At 41.7% G+C, this 17,095-nt stretch overlaps 1 protein-coding gene across 2 annotated transcripts; it reads right to left on the reverse strand.

Moving 5' to 3' along the window:
- Window positions 1-866: 866 nt before the first annotated feature.
- On the reverse strand, window positions 867-16,819 carry TTC1 (tetratricopeptide repeat domain 1). Of its 2 annotated transcripts, XM_040345230.1 has the most exons (8): window positions 16,396-16,819; window positions 16,246-16,356; window positions 13,549-13,609; window positions 12,709-12,821; window positions 11,446-11,482; window positions 8,254-8,402; window positions 6,419-6,473; window positions 867-1,224 (listed from the first exon to the last, which is right to left on the reverse strand). In XM_040345230.1, exons 1-8 carry the CDS (start codon window positions 16,732-16,734, stop codon window positions 1,094-1,096), a joined length of 996 nt encoding a protein of 331 aa, XP_040201164.1. In that variant the 5' UTR covers window positions 16,735-16,819; the 3' UTR covers window positions 867-1,093. The 2 variants fall into 2 exon arrangements, with proteins under 2 accessions (XP_040201164.1, XP_040201165.1); XM_040345231.1 differs by lacking the exon at window positions 6,419-6,473 and having other exon boundaries at window positions 1,131-1,224.
- Between the last annotated feature and the right edge of the window lie 276 nt (window positions 16,820-17,095).

Consider the following 17,095-nt stretch of genomic DNA (forward strand, 5'->3'; position numbering starts at 1 on the left):
CCAACCATTTGTATGCTCCATCGGACAATTGTTGTCGGGTTTTCCACCAACAAATATGGGATAGCATGCTTTAAAATTGTCCGCCAACAAATGTGTGCTGATGGATTATCCGATCGTGTGTACAAAAGTCCATCAGACAAAACTCCAAAGTACAAACACGCATGCTCAGAAGCAATGCTAACCATAACACAACATTAGCAGAAGTTGCCCAAAGGTTGGCGCTAAAAAACCACATAGTTTCATGTTTGTTGGCCGACAATTCTTTGCCGCTTGTATGCAATACAAGTTTACGGTCAACACCCTTAGGACAAAAGTCCAATGCTTTGTCCACAGAAAATCCAATCGTGTGAATGAGGCTTAAAAGGATGAAGGTGGCATGGACAGACCTTTCACATTCATAAAACATGTCAACAATTGCTGTTCCCAAACTTCTGTCCTGAAAGGTTTGCTTCAAATCATATGTAAACAACCAACAGACATCACCTTAAAAAAAAGCCTGGGTGAGCAAGACTTGCCCATTAGAGGCAGCACATTTCCTATTTTTATACATTTAAAAATCTGAGACACTAAATATTCCTTTTACTGGGAATGGGCAGTCCATATACATATCAGGCTCTCTCAGTTATGTCTCCATCCTACACAATACAGCTATATTGCCTCCATTGAATTTTTTTGTGCAAAATAAGTTGAGTAAAACTGGTTTCCTCCTTTCACAGCACCCCACCAGGGCATTAGATGCAAGTAAAAATTCATAAAAACAGCAGTCAAAACATTTTTTATGTAAATGAACAAAAACATAATACAGAAGAAAAAAAACAAAAAAAAAAAAAGGGAAGGATGAACAAAAAGGAAACAAAAAAAAAAACAAAAAAAAAAAAAAAAAAAAAAAAAAAACTAAAAATATATTAAATATCTTTTAAATTGCAGCTTCCGCTTTAGACAGGTTGGTAAATGTATGATGCCTGCTTATAACAGAGTTCACCACAAACTAATGCATTTATATATTTGTTACTGTTCCCTGGAGCAGCTGATCAATGAAGATTGAAGTCTTTCTTTAGAAGTAACAATGGCATTTTGAAGGTTTGTTTGCATGTCATCTGTTGTTGTGATTCTGAACAAAGTTGACGGAATAAGATCCAGTTTCTGAATCCTGATTGACCTGGAAGTTGTTTGTTGACAACCCAAAAGGTTTCAGAACCAGATCTCCCAAACTCTTCAGTTTACCTGAGGGATATAAAAAAGCATTGATGAATTCATAACTCACAAGAGTTTAAAGTGACCCTGTCACCATGGGGTTGAAACAAAAGAAATGGCAGCCTTTAAGGGCTCATTCACACAGGCGTACAATAGTCAATTTATATAGACCCGTTTTGGTCCATAACATTTATCTACAGAAACCAAAGCTAGAAAGATCTACATTCACAGCCATACATTTGGCCATATTTTTACACTGTATGCGTGTACACATTTGTGCAAATGTTTACAGGTGTCCAGTGTACATGGACCTTATTTTGCGATCGATCTTGCCGACGATGTAAATATCAACAATATGTACCCAGCGGTGCCACCACCGATTACACTGCAGATGTTTACATTGCCCTTTGTAAACAAGTCATTTATGTGTGGGCTCTAGCATATTATTCTCAATGCACACATTGCTGTATAAATTGCTGTGTATGTAGACAGGTGCTGCAGCAACTAGCGGCTGGAACTAAAGATAACTCAGAGTGAAAGAATTTCACCAGCACACCACTGATCTCCAAAATGGGTCCAAAGCTTTAATGAGCGAGAACAGTGTTACAGCAGAAGTAACATTTTGGAGTCTCACAGGACCCCTTCACCAGGCATGTAAAGAGCCTCTGAGGAAGAAGGCAACCATTCGAAACACGTCAGCCAGCAGTGGTTCGCACGTCCTCTCTATAGGATCTGGAGACTGCTACCAGTAGACAAATCATCATAAACCAAAGACTGTTACATTGTGGTTCTCTTTTTATGCTTGCGAGTCGTTTTTAATAATTTTTCTTTTAACCCTCCTGGCGGTATTCCCGAGTCTGACTCTGGGTTAAATTTTTGTGCTGCGGTCGGTAACCCCGAGTCAGACTCGGGCTTGCCTCGCTAGATCCACAGGCATGGTTTACTTACCTTGTCCCTGGATCCAGCGATGCCACCGCGCTGTGTGAGCGAGCGGGACCTCGCTCGATTCACACAGCGTCCTCCTGTGCCATTGATCTCTGTTCCCTGCGATGTTACGACACACGGGAGCAGAGAACGGCGCCAAATTCAAAAACGTAAACAAACACAATACATACAGTATACTGTAATCTTATAGATTACAGTACTGTATGTAAAAATTACACACACACCCCCCCCCCCCTTGTCCCTACTGGGCTGCCCAGTGCCCTGCATGTTCTTTTATATAATAAAAACCGTTCTTTCTGCCTGCAAACTGGAGATTGTCCATAGCAACCAAAAGTGTCCCTTTATGTCAAAAATGGTTTTAGAGCAGCTAGAAAAAAGCGATAATAAATTATAATCAGTTGCAGAATTGTGCGATAGCGATTTGTGGGGAAATTCGTCATAAAAAAATAAAAAAGTAATGACAGCGACAATTCTGCAACTGAGCAAATTTCAGTGATTTTGAGTTGATTACATTATTGAATAATTTTTATTATAATTATATTATTTGTTATAATTATTTATAGTTATTTATTATATTATAATTTATAAATTTTGTTTTTAAAAAAATTTCATACCCGGGATGCCTATTAGACTGGTTTGGTCAGATTTAAGTGAGTTATTCCTAAGAATTACAGGCCTACAATATAAAACACCAAATTTCCTTGCAAATAATGGTACCGCTTTCAGCACCTTTTTTCTGAAAGAATCATACCGCCAGGGAGGTTAATAAATATATCAAAGGCTGGTGCGCCCTCTCCCTTTTCTATTTTCTTTTGTAACTACTAGGATACCCCCATCCTGGAGGGCAGTCAGGCCTGAGATATTTTCCACTCTGAACTTTGGATCGCTTGGTCAACATATTTGTGTGCAAGAATATTTGTTTTGCTGCCATTTGATGACACATACCTGATGAAGGGGTCCTGCGAGGCTTTGAAACGCTGCTTCTGCTGTAGCCATGTAAAGCTTTGGACTCATTTTGGAGATCAGTGGTGTGCTGGTGACATTCTTTCACTCCATTTATGTGTGGGTGGCACATGCACAGAATGACCTGGTCTCCAATCATTCATATTAGAAGGTGGAGGTTATTCTGCCCATGCATTGAGAGAGATATAAGCAGCAGTAGTGTGCCTACACACTGTTGGCAGTGACATGTCGTCCCTGAGTAGCGGCAGCAGCCAACAAGGTTCACCGATGCTGCAGGTTGTTAAATGTTAGCACAAATCTTGCGTGGGCATAGACAACTTTTTTATGCAGGAATTTGCTACTAGCAGGGGTCAATACCACTCTGAGTTAATCCCCAAAAAGCAGCTGCAGTGTTTCAGGCAAAAGGTTATCACAAGGTGAAAATTTGTAATTAGAAAACGTTTTTCTTGACAGATTAAAATACTTCTCAATATTTTTGAAGATTAGTTATACATAGACTTCTGTATCGTTATCTGTGGACTTTTTGCATTTTGGATTTATTTACAAGCGAAAATATTTGTGCATTTGGATTATGTTTATATGCACTTTTTAAAGATTTAAAGATGCGTTTTTAGATTTGTTGGCACCTTAACAGAAGGAAAAAGGTGTTGGGGCAGCACAGTCGCTAAGCGGTTAGCTTTTCTGCCTAGCAACACTTGGTTCGAATCCCAACCACAGTACCATCTGTCTGGAGTTTGCATGTTCTCCCTGCGCCTGTGTGGGTTTTCTCCAGATACTCCGGTTTCCTCCCACACTCCAAAAAGACATGCTGGTAGATTAAGTGGCTCCTGTCTAAATTGGCCCCTGTTATAATAATGTGAGATAGTGACCTTAGATTGTAAGCTTGAGGGCAGAGACTGATGTGAATATACAATATATGTGTAAAGCACTGCATAAATTGATGCTAGATCAGTACCTGTAATATATAAAATAAATGTGTTGCATACAGAAATCTGCATGTGCTATTTGACACTTTATTAACCACTTGCCTACTGGGCACTTTTACCCCCTTCCTGCCCAGAAGAAATTACACTTTGCTACAATGTAAAGTAGTGAGTGTACAGCTTGTATAACAGTGTAAATTTGCTGTCCCCTCAAAATAACTCACACAGTCATTGTCTAAACCGCTGGCAACAAAAGTGAGTACACCCCTAAGTGAAAATGTCCAAATTGGGCCCAAAGTGTCAATATTTTGTATGGCCACCATTATTTTCCAACACTGTCTTAACCCTCTTGGGCATGGAGTTCACAGGTTGCCACTGGAGTCCTCTTCCACTCCTTCATGATAACATCACAGAGCTGGTGGATGTTGGAGACCTTGCGCTCCTCCACCTTCCATTTGAGGATGCCCAATAGGGTTTAGGTCTGGAGACATGCTTGGCCAGTCCATCACCTTTACCCTCAGCTTCTTTAGCAAGGCAGCGATCATCTTGGAAATGTGTTTGTGGGTCATTATCATGTTGGAATACTGCTCTGCTTCAGTATGTCGCAGTACATGTTGGCATTCATGGTTCCTTCAATGAACTGTAGCTCCCCAGTGCCGGCAGCACTCATGCAGCCCCAGACCATGACTCTACCACCACCATGTTTGACTGTTGGCAAGACATACTTGTCTTTTTACGCCTCACCTGGTTGTCGCCACACACGCTTGACACCATCTGAACCAAATAAGTTTATCTTGGATTACTGGAACCATGTCCTGTGGTCTGAGGAGACCATGTCCTTAGTCTGCTTGTCTTCTGCAAAGTGTTTGTGGGCTTTCTTGGGTATCATCTTTAGAAGAGGCTTCCTTCTGGGATGACAGCCATGCAGACCGAATTTGATGCAGTGTGCGGCGTATGCTCTGAGCACTGACAGTCTGACAACCCCCCCCCCCCTTCAACCTCTGCAGCTGGCAGCACTCATAAGTCTTTTCCAAAGACAACCTCTGGACATGACACTGAGCATGTGCACTCAACTTCTTTGGTTGACTATGGCGAGGCCTGTTCCGAGTGGAACCTGACAATATTCTTATAGCCTAGGCCAGTGTTTCTCAACTCAAGGCGCCCCAACAGGTCATGTTTTCAGGCTTTCCATGTTTTTGCACAGGTGATTTAATCAGTTTCACTACCTTAGTAATTACCACAGCTGTTCCATCTGAGGAAAATCCTGAAAACATGACCTGTTGGTGCGCCTTGAGGACTGGAGTTGAGAAACACTAGCCTATGCCATCTTTATGTAGAGCATTAATTCTTTTTTTTCAGATCCTCCGAGAGTTCTTTGACATGAGGTGCCATGTTAAACTTCCAGCGACCAGTATGAGAGAGGGAGAGCAATAGCACCAAATGTAACACACCATTCACACCTGAGACCTTGTAACACTAACGAGTCACATCACACCAGGGAGGTAAAATGGCCGATTGGGCCCAATTTGGAAATTTTTACTTCGGGGTGTACTCACTTTTGTTGCCAGCGGTTTAGACATTAATGGCTGAGTGTTGAGTTATTTTGAGGGGACAGCAATTTTACACTGTTAGCAAAGTGTCAGGTCTTCAGTGTTGTCACACGAGAAGATATAATAAAATATTTACACATATATCAGGGGTGTACTCATTTTTGTGAGATAATGTATTTAGCACTTTATAGGTTAACACCTATAAAACATATTGGTCCTTGTGCCCCCAACGTATTGGTTAACGTATTGGTCCTTGTCCCCCCAAACAAACTTTTCAATAGGACCTTCCTCTGCAATTGCTTTAAAACCCATCTGGAAATAATATTCAACTTCAGCTTCAAGACAAAACTACAGGCAGATAAAAACTCCAATTCATATAATGTATATATTTTAGGTTTTAGATCTGTAATAGCACCTGAATTTGGATTTTATCAGCTTCCTGACAACCCCTGCATAAAAAAATTATTACGCTGCTCTGCAGCAGTGCCATATGTTCTATGGTAAATGGTAAACAGAGCAGAGAAAACTTCATCAATGCGCTTCTTCTGTACCAATTAGTAAGCTAGCTGTGGGTATTTCTGGGATATGCTATAACACTGTAGCTGCAGTGAAAGTCCAGACCAGGCTATTCTGTCTGGCAGGGATGCCACAAATCTTGCTACAGAGAACAACATATCCATTGGCAGGTAAAGCAAGCTGTTCCCATAAAAAGGGGGAAATGCAACGGTCTATACTTGGTAATCACGGGCTGATAGGAAGGCAACTTAAAACATGATTTCATATCTTGCCTATAAAAAAAGGTTCTTAGAACAGTCTGTGAGGGAGGAAAATCTGGTTACTTACTGAGCATTTCTTCTTTCATTTTCTCATTCCTCTCTTCAATCTGTCTAGGCAAGCGCTGCAACATAAAAAATAAAAATATTTTTTTTTTGTGTATCAATTGCTAAACTATCATATAAAATTTGTAATTTATTAGGGCTAGTTCACACCATTAATCGCAGTGGAACGCGCTGCTTTCTAGTGTGGAGAGGCCCTTAAAATCTATGTCTAGTCAAAATAACAAATAAAACATTCAGTACATCTCTGCAACACATACATGTCACTAGGTTTTGTCCCTTTAAAGAAGAAGAGGTTTTTAACCTTTTTTTGAGTCATGGACCTTTAAGAATCTAGTGAAAGCCATGGACCCCCCTCCCCAGAAATGTTCACATAAAATGCAACTTTGCATACTACTACTACTTCTTCTTATTGATCTAGCCCTCACTGACCCCTGAAATCCATCACTGGGTCACTCGGGGGTCGATGGACCCCAGGTTAAGAACCCCTGCTTTAAAAGGGTAATGCCACCTTTGTGGAATAAATATAGCAGATCAAAAAAAAAATTGGCATATGTAATACCTACACAACAAGCCATATTGTTATTTAATGTTATAAAAAAATTACCTTTCCTTTTCAATCTCCAGAGTTGTACATTTTCCATAAAATGTAATGCAACTAGCCACTAAACTAGCGAACCCACACTCAAAACTAACTTTTTGCCCATTGGCATCTTAAAAAGGCAAACCGGTTTACGTTTTTATTTTATTTATGGTCCATTTTGCCCTCTGATTCCTAGGCAAGAATGACATCTGCCTGCTCCTGTGCCCTCCTAGGATATCCACATCATATATCCCAGGAGGCATACAATGCTGGAAGAGGATGGACACGGTAGCGTGCCATCAGGAAGCCAGCTGCAAGAATCTGTAAGAGACATCTGTGAAGATGGTGGCATGGGTTCTGATGTGCAGTGTGGAGCAAAAAAAAAAATTACACATACATAAAAAAAATGGTGTATATATATATATATATATATATATACATATATATATAATGTGTGTGTGTGTGTGTTTATATATACACACACACACACACACACAGTATAAGACAACCTTTTGTACTTAAAAATATGCCTCAAAACTCGGGGGTCATCTTATACGCCGGTACCTGTCTCAGTCAGACTGCAGGCGTCCATTATTCAAAAGCCGCGCCTCCTCCTCGTGCCGTTTCGCGATAGGCAGAACATTCAGTTTCCCAGCAGAGCTTCTGTTCGGTGTTCCGCCTATCACGGATGTGATAGGCAGAACAGAGGCTCTGCTGGGAAACAGAGTGTTCCGCCCATCAAGGAACAGCACGAGGAGGAGGCGTGGCTTCTGAATAATGGACACCTGCAGTCTGACTGACTCTATATACAGGGATAAGGTATGGGATCGTCGAGGTATGCAATGGCACAGTGAGATTTGAAAAAAGCTTAATAAAGCCTGTTCCTGTCAGCAGTTGTTCCTGCTACCCCTCAGCTTCCAGATAGACTAGTAGGAAGGGGGTCATCTTATACAGCGAGTATATCCCAAAACTTTAGCTGGAAAATTAGGGGGTCATCTTATATGAATAAATATATATCATATCATATCATATCACACACACACACACACACATTTTCACAATACCTTGAATCCTTTCTTCAGGCTTTTTACAATTCTGATAAAAAAAAAAATACCTTTGATGTGCCGATTAACCTTTTCCCTGTTGTGATATACCCAAGAGGAACGCATATGCTGGACATCATGGATTGGGTTCACTGTTAATTTCAGTTGCTCTCACTTAAATATATTACAGCTACAGGACTTTTAAAAGTATATTACCATGCATGCTTCTCTGGCTTGGTGACATGATGCATCCAGATTGATAACAGACTGGTAATCAGCCAAGGCCTCGTCAAGTTTTTCAGTCCTCTCATATAGTTCTGCTCTCCTCAGTAAGGCGCGAACATAATCAGGATTCAGCTCAATTGCTGTAATCAAACAAACATAGAAAATTGAACTATCCTTTGCCGACATCTATATTAATCCTAGACACACAGATGTAACCTATAAGGCTTTAAACACCCTCTGTAAAAGGTCATGCTCTGTTCATTATAAGGAAGGTTGTGCTGCCACCAACAGCCTGTTTATACAGTGCATCCAGAAAGTATTCGCAGTGCTTCACTTTTTCCACATTTTATGTTATGTTACAGCCCTATTCCAAAATGGATTAAATTTGTTATTTTCCCTCATAATTCTACAAACAATACCCCATAATGACAACATGAAAGAAGTTTGTTTAAAATCTTTGCAAATTTAATAAAAAAAAAAAAAAAAAAAAGTAAAAATCACATGTACATACAGTAAGTATTCACAGCCTTTGCCATGACGCTCAGGTGTATCCTGTTTCCACTGGTCATCCTTCAGATGTTTCTACAAGTCCACCTGTGGTAAATTCAGTTCATTGGACATTTGGAAAGGCACACACCCATCTATACAAAAGGTTCCACAGTTAACATTGCATGTCAGAGCACAAACCAAGAAATGACGTCCAAGGAATTGTCTTAAGACCTCAGAGACAGGATTGTATCAATGCACAGAAACATTTCTGCAGTATTGAAGGTCCCAATGAGCACAGTGGCCTTCATTATTCGTGGATGGAAGGAGTTGGGAACCACCAGCACTCTTTCTAAAGCAGGCATGCTGCCTGGCTAAACTGAGCAAGCAGGGGAGAAGGATTTTAGACAGGGAGGTGACCAAGAACCTGATGACCACTCTGACAGAGCTCCAGTATTTGGGGAGACGAGAACCTTCCAGAAGAACATCCATCTCTGCAGCACTCCACCAATCAGGCTTGTATGGCAGAGTGGCACATAACAGCCCACCTGGAGTTTGCCAAAAGGCACCTGAAGGACTCTCAGACCATGAGAAACAAAATGCTCTTGTCCGATGTAACAAAGATTGAATTCTTTGGCCTGAATGGCAAGCATCATGTCTGGAGAAAAACCAGGCACCACTCATCACCTGGACAATTCTATCCCTACAGTAAAGCATGGTGGTGTCAACATTATGCTCTGGTGGCGTTTTTCAGCAGCAGATACTGGGAGACTAGTCAGAATCGAGGGAAAGATGAATGCAGCAATGTACAGAGACATCCTTGATGAAAATATGCTCCAAAGTGCTCTGGTTCTCAGACTGGGGTGAAGATTCATCTTCCAACAGGACAATGACCCTAAGCACACAGCCAAGATAACAAATGAGTGGCTACAGGACAACTCTGTGAATGTCCTTGAGTGGCCCAGCCGGAGCCCAGACTTGAACCCGATTGAACATCTCTGGAGAGATCTAAAAATGGCTGTGCACTGACCCTCCCCATCCAACCTGATGAAGCTGAAGAGGTCCTGCAAAGAATAATGGGAGAAACTGGACACAAATAGGTGTGCCAAGCTTGTAGCATCATACTCAAAAAGACTTGAGGCTGTAATTGGCGACAAAGGTGCTTCAACAAAGTATTATGTATGTACATGTTTTTTTTTTAATACATTTGCAAAGATTTCAAACAAACGTCAATCACATTGTCATTATGGGGTATTGTTTGCAGAGTTTTGAGGAAAATAATGAATATGATCTATTTTGGAATAAGGCTGCAACGTAACAAAATGTGGAAAAAGTGATGAATACTTTCTGAATACACTGTACTTTGGTGTCTTCTTGGAGAGTAAACTGCCTATGCATCTTTCAGATTAATTCAGAATGCTGGCATATTTTTGCATAGATTGGGTCTCAGGGGGCATGTTTCTTTTATAAACTGACATTTGGAACAGAACACAGGCAATATGTTACATCGAAAAGCAAACATGGTGCTACCTCAGACAATGGCTCATTTTTATGGCTGATGCCATCTTTGTTCAGGCGTTGCCCAGTGTTAGGATCTACTTCCTATGCCCAAGATCCCTGGGGTTGCACGTGGAAATATTTTAGCGTATGTTATCTCAACATTTAACTTTCCCGATTTGTGTCTGTTGTAGTACTTTTTTTTGCTTTCTCCGTGTGAAATACCTGGTGACCTTGCCAGTCCCTTTGCTTTCCTCTTTTTCTTTGGGCTTTTGAGCCTTGGTTGGATCAGCCCAAATCTGTGATTTACCATCACTCCCTCGCCTTGTTGGGACACCCTCTTTGCTGCTGGTTGTATTATCAGAGATTGGAAGATGGTGGGACCGTTCGTTTCTGCACATTTTTTTTTTTTAAACACATGCTTTCTTTTTAGACATGGAGCACATCCATCCCTGCCTTTCAATAACAGAGACTTATGCTGACCCCTCCCCCCCCCCCCTTACACATTTCTTCACCGAGGTGGTCAGCTTTCTCCTTGCTGACATGCCCCCTATAGTCTCCGCCTCTAAGCCCCTCATGCAGCCGAGAACAGAGGTCACGTGATCAATTTTTATCTATACACAAATGTTTTGCCTTTCATTTCTATTTTAATCTGAATGGGTTGTTTTATAAGGGTTCACATACTTTAAGACTAAAGCCAACCATACATGGATAAATATTCGGACGGTTCAGCAAGTACTGGCTCAATTTGATCCATGTATGGGCAGGGAGGTTGTACAAAAGCTGATCAATGATTCGCTTCTGTACAACTTCTCAGTTGGATTTTTTTCCCACTTAATCAGCGCCACCAGCCATAGCGGGCAGTGCTGATCAGTATATTCCGACGGTGGACAAGTCCCCTTGCTGTCCGAATACAATAGCTCAGTAGGGAGAATTCCTCCATTTACGTTGAGTGTGTGGATAGAGGAATTAAGTCAACCTGCTGGTTGGAGAAAAAAAAGAAGACTCATATGTGGGCTGCCTAGCACAGCATCTTGCAGGCCTCACAAGGTGCTACACATTTGCCGTACTGTTACACACCTTTTCAGACAAAATTACTTTATAATCATTTCGCACAGAAAATCTACACGGGATGTCATCAGATTCCCAAACTTCTACATTCAAAATGTAGAATGAGATACATTCAGAAAACAAACATACCTTTAGTGCAGTCTGTTAGTGCAAGCTCTTTTTTGTCCTGTAAAAGCAAAATTATGAAAATATACATGAGAAGTTGTAATGATCACAGCATGTGCCTATAAGCTAGTTATACACTGACAGATCTCCCACTGAGAAAGACGGGCAAAGGAAGGTCCATCCATTCTCCTTCATATGCTGTTCAGTTGAGACTTGCTGCAATCTTTTTTTGCAGCTCAGTTGAAGCACAAAATCAGCACATGCATGTCATAGAACTAGGAGTGAAAGTAGTTGGGAAAAAACCCTGATCAGGATAGTGTAGTAGAGGCACCTAAAAAGTCAGTTGACAGATGTGGAATAATTCTCAGAGGCTTATATCTAAAATGGAGGATTCTTTATTTAGATATAAAACTCAGTGTTGCACCCAATAGTGCGTTTTAATAACGAGGCTGACTAAACAATTCAACTCTATATTTAGTGGTTTACTTAAAAATATACATTTTGGGGGAAGTGGAAACACAATAAGCCCTTCGTTCACACCAATGCGATTTGACAGTTCAAAAACGGCATGACAAGTTCCACCCTATTTTTGGCAAGGGAACTGTTCAAATCGCTGCAACTCAAGGTTTTCTCTGCATATTCATCACGACTTGCATTGACTTCTGTTACAAGAATTTACGGTGCAGAGAGACAACTTCTCAAGGCTGCATGCAACGGCTCTGTGGAGGCACAGCAGAGAAGACTTTTACCAGACACTGCCTGCAAGTAATGGGATACGCAGCATTACACATAACCAACTTGTTTTGTGCTGTATCTCAAAGAGAAAGGAAAATATTAAACCCTCAGCTTTAGCCCTGGTTCACATTGATGGCACTTTGAAATTGCGTTACTTCACTTGAAGTAGCGCAATTTTAAAGAAGCAATGTCAGCGCGATTTCAGGTGCTACTTGAAAGACATCTGTGTGGCTTCATACACAGATGTCTATTGAAGTCGCACCTGAAATCGGCAAAAAGTAGTGCAGGAACTACTTTTGCAAATCAGCAGCCCGCAAAATCTGTGTCGCACCGATTGGAACAGTGCCATTGCCTCCAATAGGCTGCGACTTGATCTCTCAAAACACATGACTAATCGCTCCAATGTGAACCTAGGCTTAATTTGATAACGTTTTCTGAAAACAAACTTCTACCCTTTTGATAATGTACTTGATTTGTTCTGAAACATAATGTAATTGTACATCTGCTCATTCCCAGCACTGTGCCAAAAACAGCAGCTTAGCATCTCCTTACCTGTTTCAGTCTAGCCGCTGCTCGGTTGGAAAATAGAATAGATCGGTCTTTCTTGTAAAAGGCTGGACATTTCTGTAGAGCTTCAGAATAGATGTTTTCAGCTTCGACATAATCTAAACCAAAGCAGAACAAAACATTTCACCACATAAAAAGGAGGAAAATCAGTTTCTGTCACTTGAAAATCTGAGTGGAGCCATAGGCCCCCATCACACTGGTGTTCTGTCAGTCTATATCCTGTGATTACACAGATCAAGAATGCACTGCATGGCATAAAATGGAAAACACTTTCGTCCCGGTCCACTTTCATTCCCCTGACCGAATACCATAATGGAAGATGCATGTGCACTTACATTTCACCACCCATATAGATTACATGGGTCTTGTTTTTTTTTTTTAATCACAGGATGGAGAACCAATCTGAATGGACATAGATGTCAAATATGTGTCATTTGTTTCTGTCCTGCTTTGACACTGCAGGGGCTTAGTCCATGGATTCCCTGCCGAGTCAAAACAGAGTGTGTCTGTGTCAAAGGGCCATAAATAGCAAGCGGCAAGGAGGATAAAGAATCAGTTCCTTGATTCTTTCAGCTGTGAGTGCAAATTTAAAGCTTTAGCTATTGAGCACTGTAAATAAACATGTTTAAAAAAAAAAATGTACATAGCGGCAAGCTCCTACTGCTGACTTGAAATGTTAAATATTTATGTGCAATATTAATAAATAAGAAGGCACAGCTGTGCTTCTCAGTAGTTATCCAATCGTTTTTTTGTATTCATTTCCTTTGTCTCACCATGCCACAACCCAACTGGTACAGCCGTTTCATGCAGTGAAGTTTTGCTTACCTGCTTTCTTAAACAGCTCATTCCCCTCTTCTTTTAAACGAGTGCTCTCCTTTCTTCTGTCCTTTAAAAATAAAAATTACATTGACTGGTTTACACCCATGTCACAACAGCACCATAAACCCTCCCCCCTCCCAAACAAACAACACTTAATATTGATGGTTCCCGTGACCATCTCCAAACCAGGCTATTACGATTGTTATTCTGGTTCAGTGAGGTATGTTGCTGATGGTATGCTACAATAGAATACATTGAAATGTAGTAGAAAGTAAGAAGAAAGGAGTCTACACCAAGCTTCTCCAATTAAAAAAGGTGCCATATCTTAACATAAAATATTATGTGACTGCGCTCTGTCCCAATTCCCAAACCACATTTAAATGTGTTGAATCCAAATAAATGAATAAATAAATAAATAAATAAATAGTGTATGAATTACGTCTGAAAGTATTTTGATTTATACACCATTTATTTGGATTCACCACAGGTGAAATACAGTTTGGGGGTTAGGCTAGAGTCACATGATATTTTCTATGTTATGATATAGCAAAAGAATACATTGCAATGACAGCATAGAAATGTTGTACTACATACAGTATATAACCATTACTATTCGCTGACAGCTGCTAGAATTGCGAAGTCTTTAAAGTGGTAGTAAAGCCTGCTTTATTATTTTTACCTACAGGTAAGCCTATAAGGCTTACTTCTAGGCAAAATTAATATCTCCTAAATATGCAGCGTTTAGGAAATATTCACCCTGCATGCAGCCGTCGATGTCACCTGCGCTTTGAAGGTCCGGCACTCCGTGCCGCGTCTTCAGGAGCTTCTTGCGGGAACCGAGGGCTCCCATGCGCATGTGACGTCATCGCGGCACCAGCCACTCACAGCGCCGTAGCCCGCAATCCCAGAAAAAAAAAATGGTAGAAGGTGTCAACCCTCTCAGTGGTAAGCAGGTGCTGCTGTAAGGGCTTTGTTCTAAGGTGAGTATTTCATAATGTGCTAGTATGCGATGCATACTAGCACATTATGCCAGTGTCTTGCATGTTTTTTTTTTTTTTTTTACTACCACTGTAATTAAAGTAATTGTAAAGGCTGAAGGGTTTTTACCTTCATGCATTCTATGTATAAAAGGTAAAAAAAAAAAAAAATTCAGTATGCAGCTCCATGTAGATCCAGCAATGTGCATGAGAGAGGCTGCTGTCCTGGCTGTCTCTTCATTCACTCAGAGGCATGACTGCCGTCAATTACAGCCAGTGAGGAGGGAGTGGGAGCGGAGCCGAGCCCTGCCGTTTGTCTTATGGACACAGAGAGCTGGGCTCAGCAGCGAGCATGCACAAGTGCCTCCATAGCAATTGGCTTCCTATGGGGGCATTTAACAGGTGGGAGGAGCCAGGAGCACCAGTGGGGGACCCAAGAAGAGGAGGATCAGGGCTGCTCTGTGCTAAAACCTTGCACAGAGCATGGAAAAAGAATATATTTATAAAAAAAAAAAAAAAAAACTAGGTTTACAATCGCTTTAAAAAAAAAACTGTCATTTAACACTCCCCTCCCACCCAGACGGACAATTCTGCTGTCCTAAGGTGCCATCCGTGTTCCTTCATCAAGAGTGGGGGCACTCCAATACAGGAGGTGCGTCACTGGCCAGATCACTGGGTGAAATTGGAGAGAAAAAAGCCTATGAAAAGAAAAAAACAAATGCAGCCACCACATCTAATGATCGGTAAGATGCAATATGTAAAATTTGGGGTTTTGAACTTATCATCGCTTTAAAGTAAACTGGTTGTCAGGCTGTGGGAATTCACATTTTTAGAGATTTTTCAACAATGTTATTCAGATTGAAACAAGCCCTCATAACCTTTGCAGCTGCTAGCACTTTACAGCAATTCATCTTAAAAGTCCAAATGGTTCCTCAGCAGCTGAGGCCACCCTACTACCCCCCTCCCAGCAGCGATTCAGTAGCTCAGCTCTTTCCTTCAGGCAATGATTCCTTAGCACAGCTCCCCCTCCCAGCAGTGACTCGGCAGCTCACCGGGTTCTCCACCCAGGAGTGACTCAGGAGCCTTGCAGTCTACTCCTCTCTGACATAAACACAGCAAAGTTGCTCTGGGAGAGGGAAGCGGAGTGCAGAGAGAATGACTACCACACTTCTGCTGTGAAGTTTAAGGATGAGTTACTCCACACTATATGCTACGGAGGAGGTTTAGAGAAGGCATGTTTTGTGTTTGAAGCTCATTTACTGCTTTTTAATAATGTAAGTACTTGAATGTCAATAGCCCCAGTCATGGGTTCACTTTAGAGCAGGGATATGCAATGAGCTGACCTCCAGCTGTTGCAAAACTACAAGTCCCATGAGGCATAGCAAGACTGACAACCACAAGCATGACACCCAGAGGCATGATGGGTCTTGTAGTTTTGCAACAGCTGGAGGTCCGCTAATTGCATATCCATGCTTTAGAGTTAGCATACATAGGATAACCTACCAGTAGGCAGCCGTGGTCACAGCTGTGTGATCTTTATTCATCTCCATAAACAAAATACTGGATACACACATTGTAACCCACTGATTTCTCATAGCACTCATCAGTCACACTATGTTGCTATAATAACATGAGGGCAACTAGTAAATAACAAATCCCTATCAGTGTGCACAAACTTTACTTTCACCATTTCGCTTCACAAATATATCATCCTCCCAATATTCACCTCTCTCTCATCCTCACTCATGTCCTTCTCCATCTCCTGCAGGACCTCCTCCTCCATCTCTGCATCTCCTATCTCAGTCTCCAATACAGGATCGAAATCCTCCTCATTCTCCTCATTCTCCTCCTCCTCCTCCTCCTCCTCCTCCTCCTCCTCCTCCTCTGTAAAAGGTTCGGGATCTCCCTTCTCTGCTATAACAGGCTCAGGACTTCCTGTCTCTTCAGTGACAGACTCAGCATGTCTCTTCTCTGCCATGACAGGCTCGGGATCTCCCTTCTCCCTGGTGACAGGCTCAGGTTTGCTCTTGTCAGGCTCAGGACCTCCCTTGTCCAAGACAGCGGGCTTCTCTGCAGCGCTCTCCTCCGCCTCCAGCACTGTGAACTCTTCCTCTGACTCTCCGTTCAGCCTCTCCGGGTCCTCCGTGCAGTCATGGAAGTCTTCTTCCTCATCCTCCTCTCTTTTACCAGAGCGCTGGCTCTGCGTTTTCTCCATCTCTCACAGCCGGTGACAGACCCTGAGCCCTACAACGTCACTTCCGTCGCCTATTGATGACGAAGACGGTTAAGCCTTCAGCCTCATTGGTCGGTACGATTCTAGTTTGGAGAAAGGCGTAGTGTTTGAATACAGCAAACTTTATTGTACCAGGCGGGGCTTAGCGCGCAGTCTTTTGTCTAAGTGGTGCAAAGTCAGAAGGGAGGGAGTCAGTAGCCATGTTGTGCTTAGTTCGGCTTCCCTGGCTTTTCATGCAGGGGTGACAAAAGCCTGGCATAGATAGCAACAGTGGCTGATAAAGAGGGTTTTTAAGCGATTGTTCCTGGAAATTGTAGGGAGTACACAAATAAAAACTACAATT

This window comes from Rana temporaria, chromosome 3 (genome assembly GCF_905171775.1).
Source record: "Rana temporaria chromosome 3, aRanTem1.1, whole genome shotgun sequence".
In the NCBI taxonomy this organism is placed as follows: Eukaryota; Metazoa; Chordata; class Amphibia; order Anura; family Ranidae; genus Rana; species Rana temporaria.

Coding starts and splice junctions, on each gene's coding strand:
- TTC1 (XM_040345230.1), bottom strand. CDS start 16,734: ATGGAGAAAACGCAGAGCCAGCGCTCTGGTAAAAGAGAGGAGGATGAG. Junction 16,357..16,395: donor AACCTTTTACAGAGGAGGAG/GAGGAGGAGGAG, acceptor GAGGAGAATGAG/GAGAATGAGGAGGATTTCGA. Junction 1,225..6,418: donor AATGAAAGAAGAAATGCTCA/GTAAGTAACCAG, acceptor TATATCCCTCAG/GTAAACTGAAGAGTTTGGGA.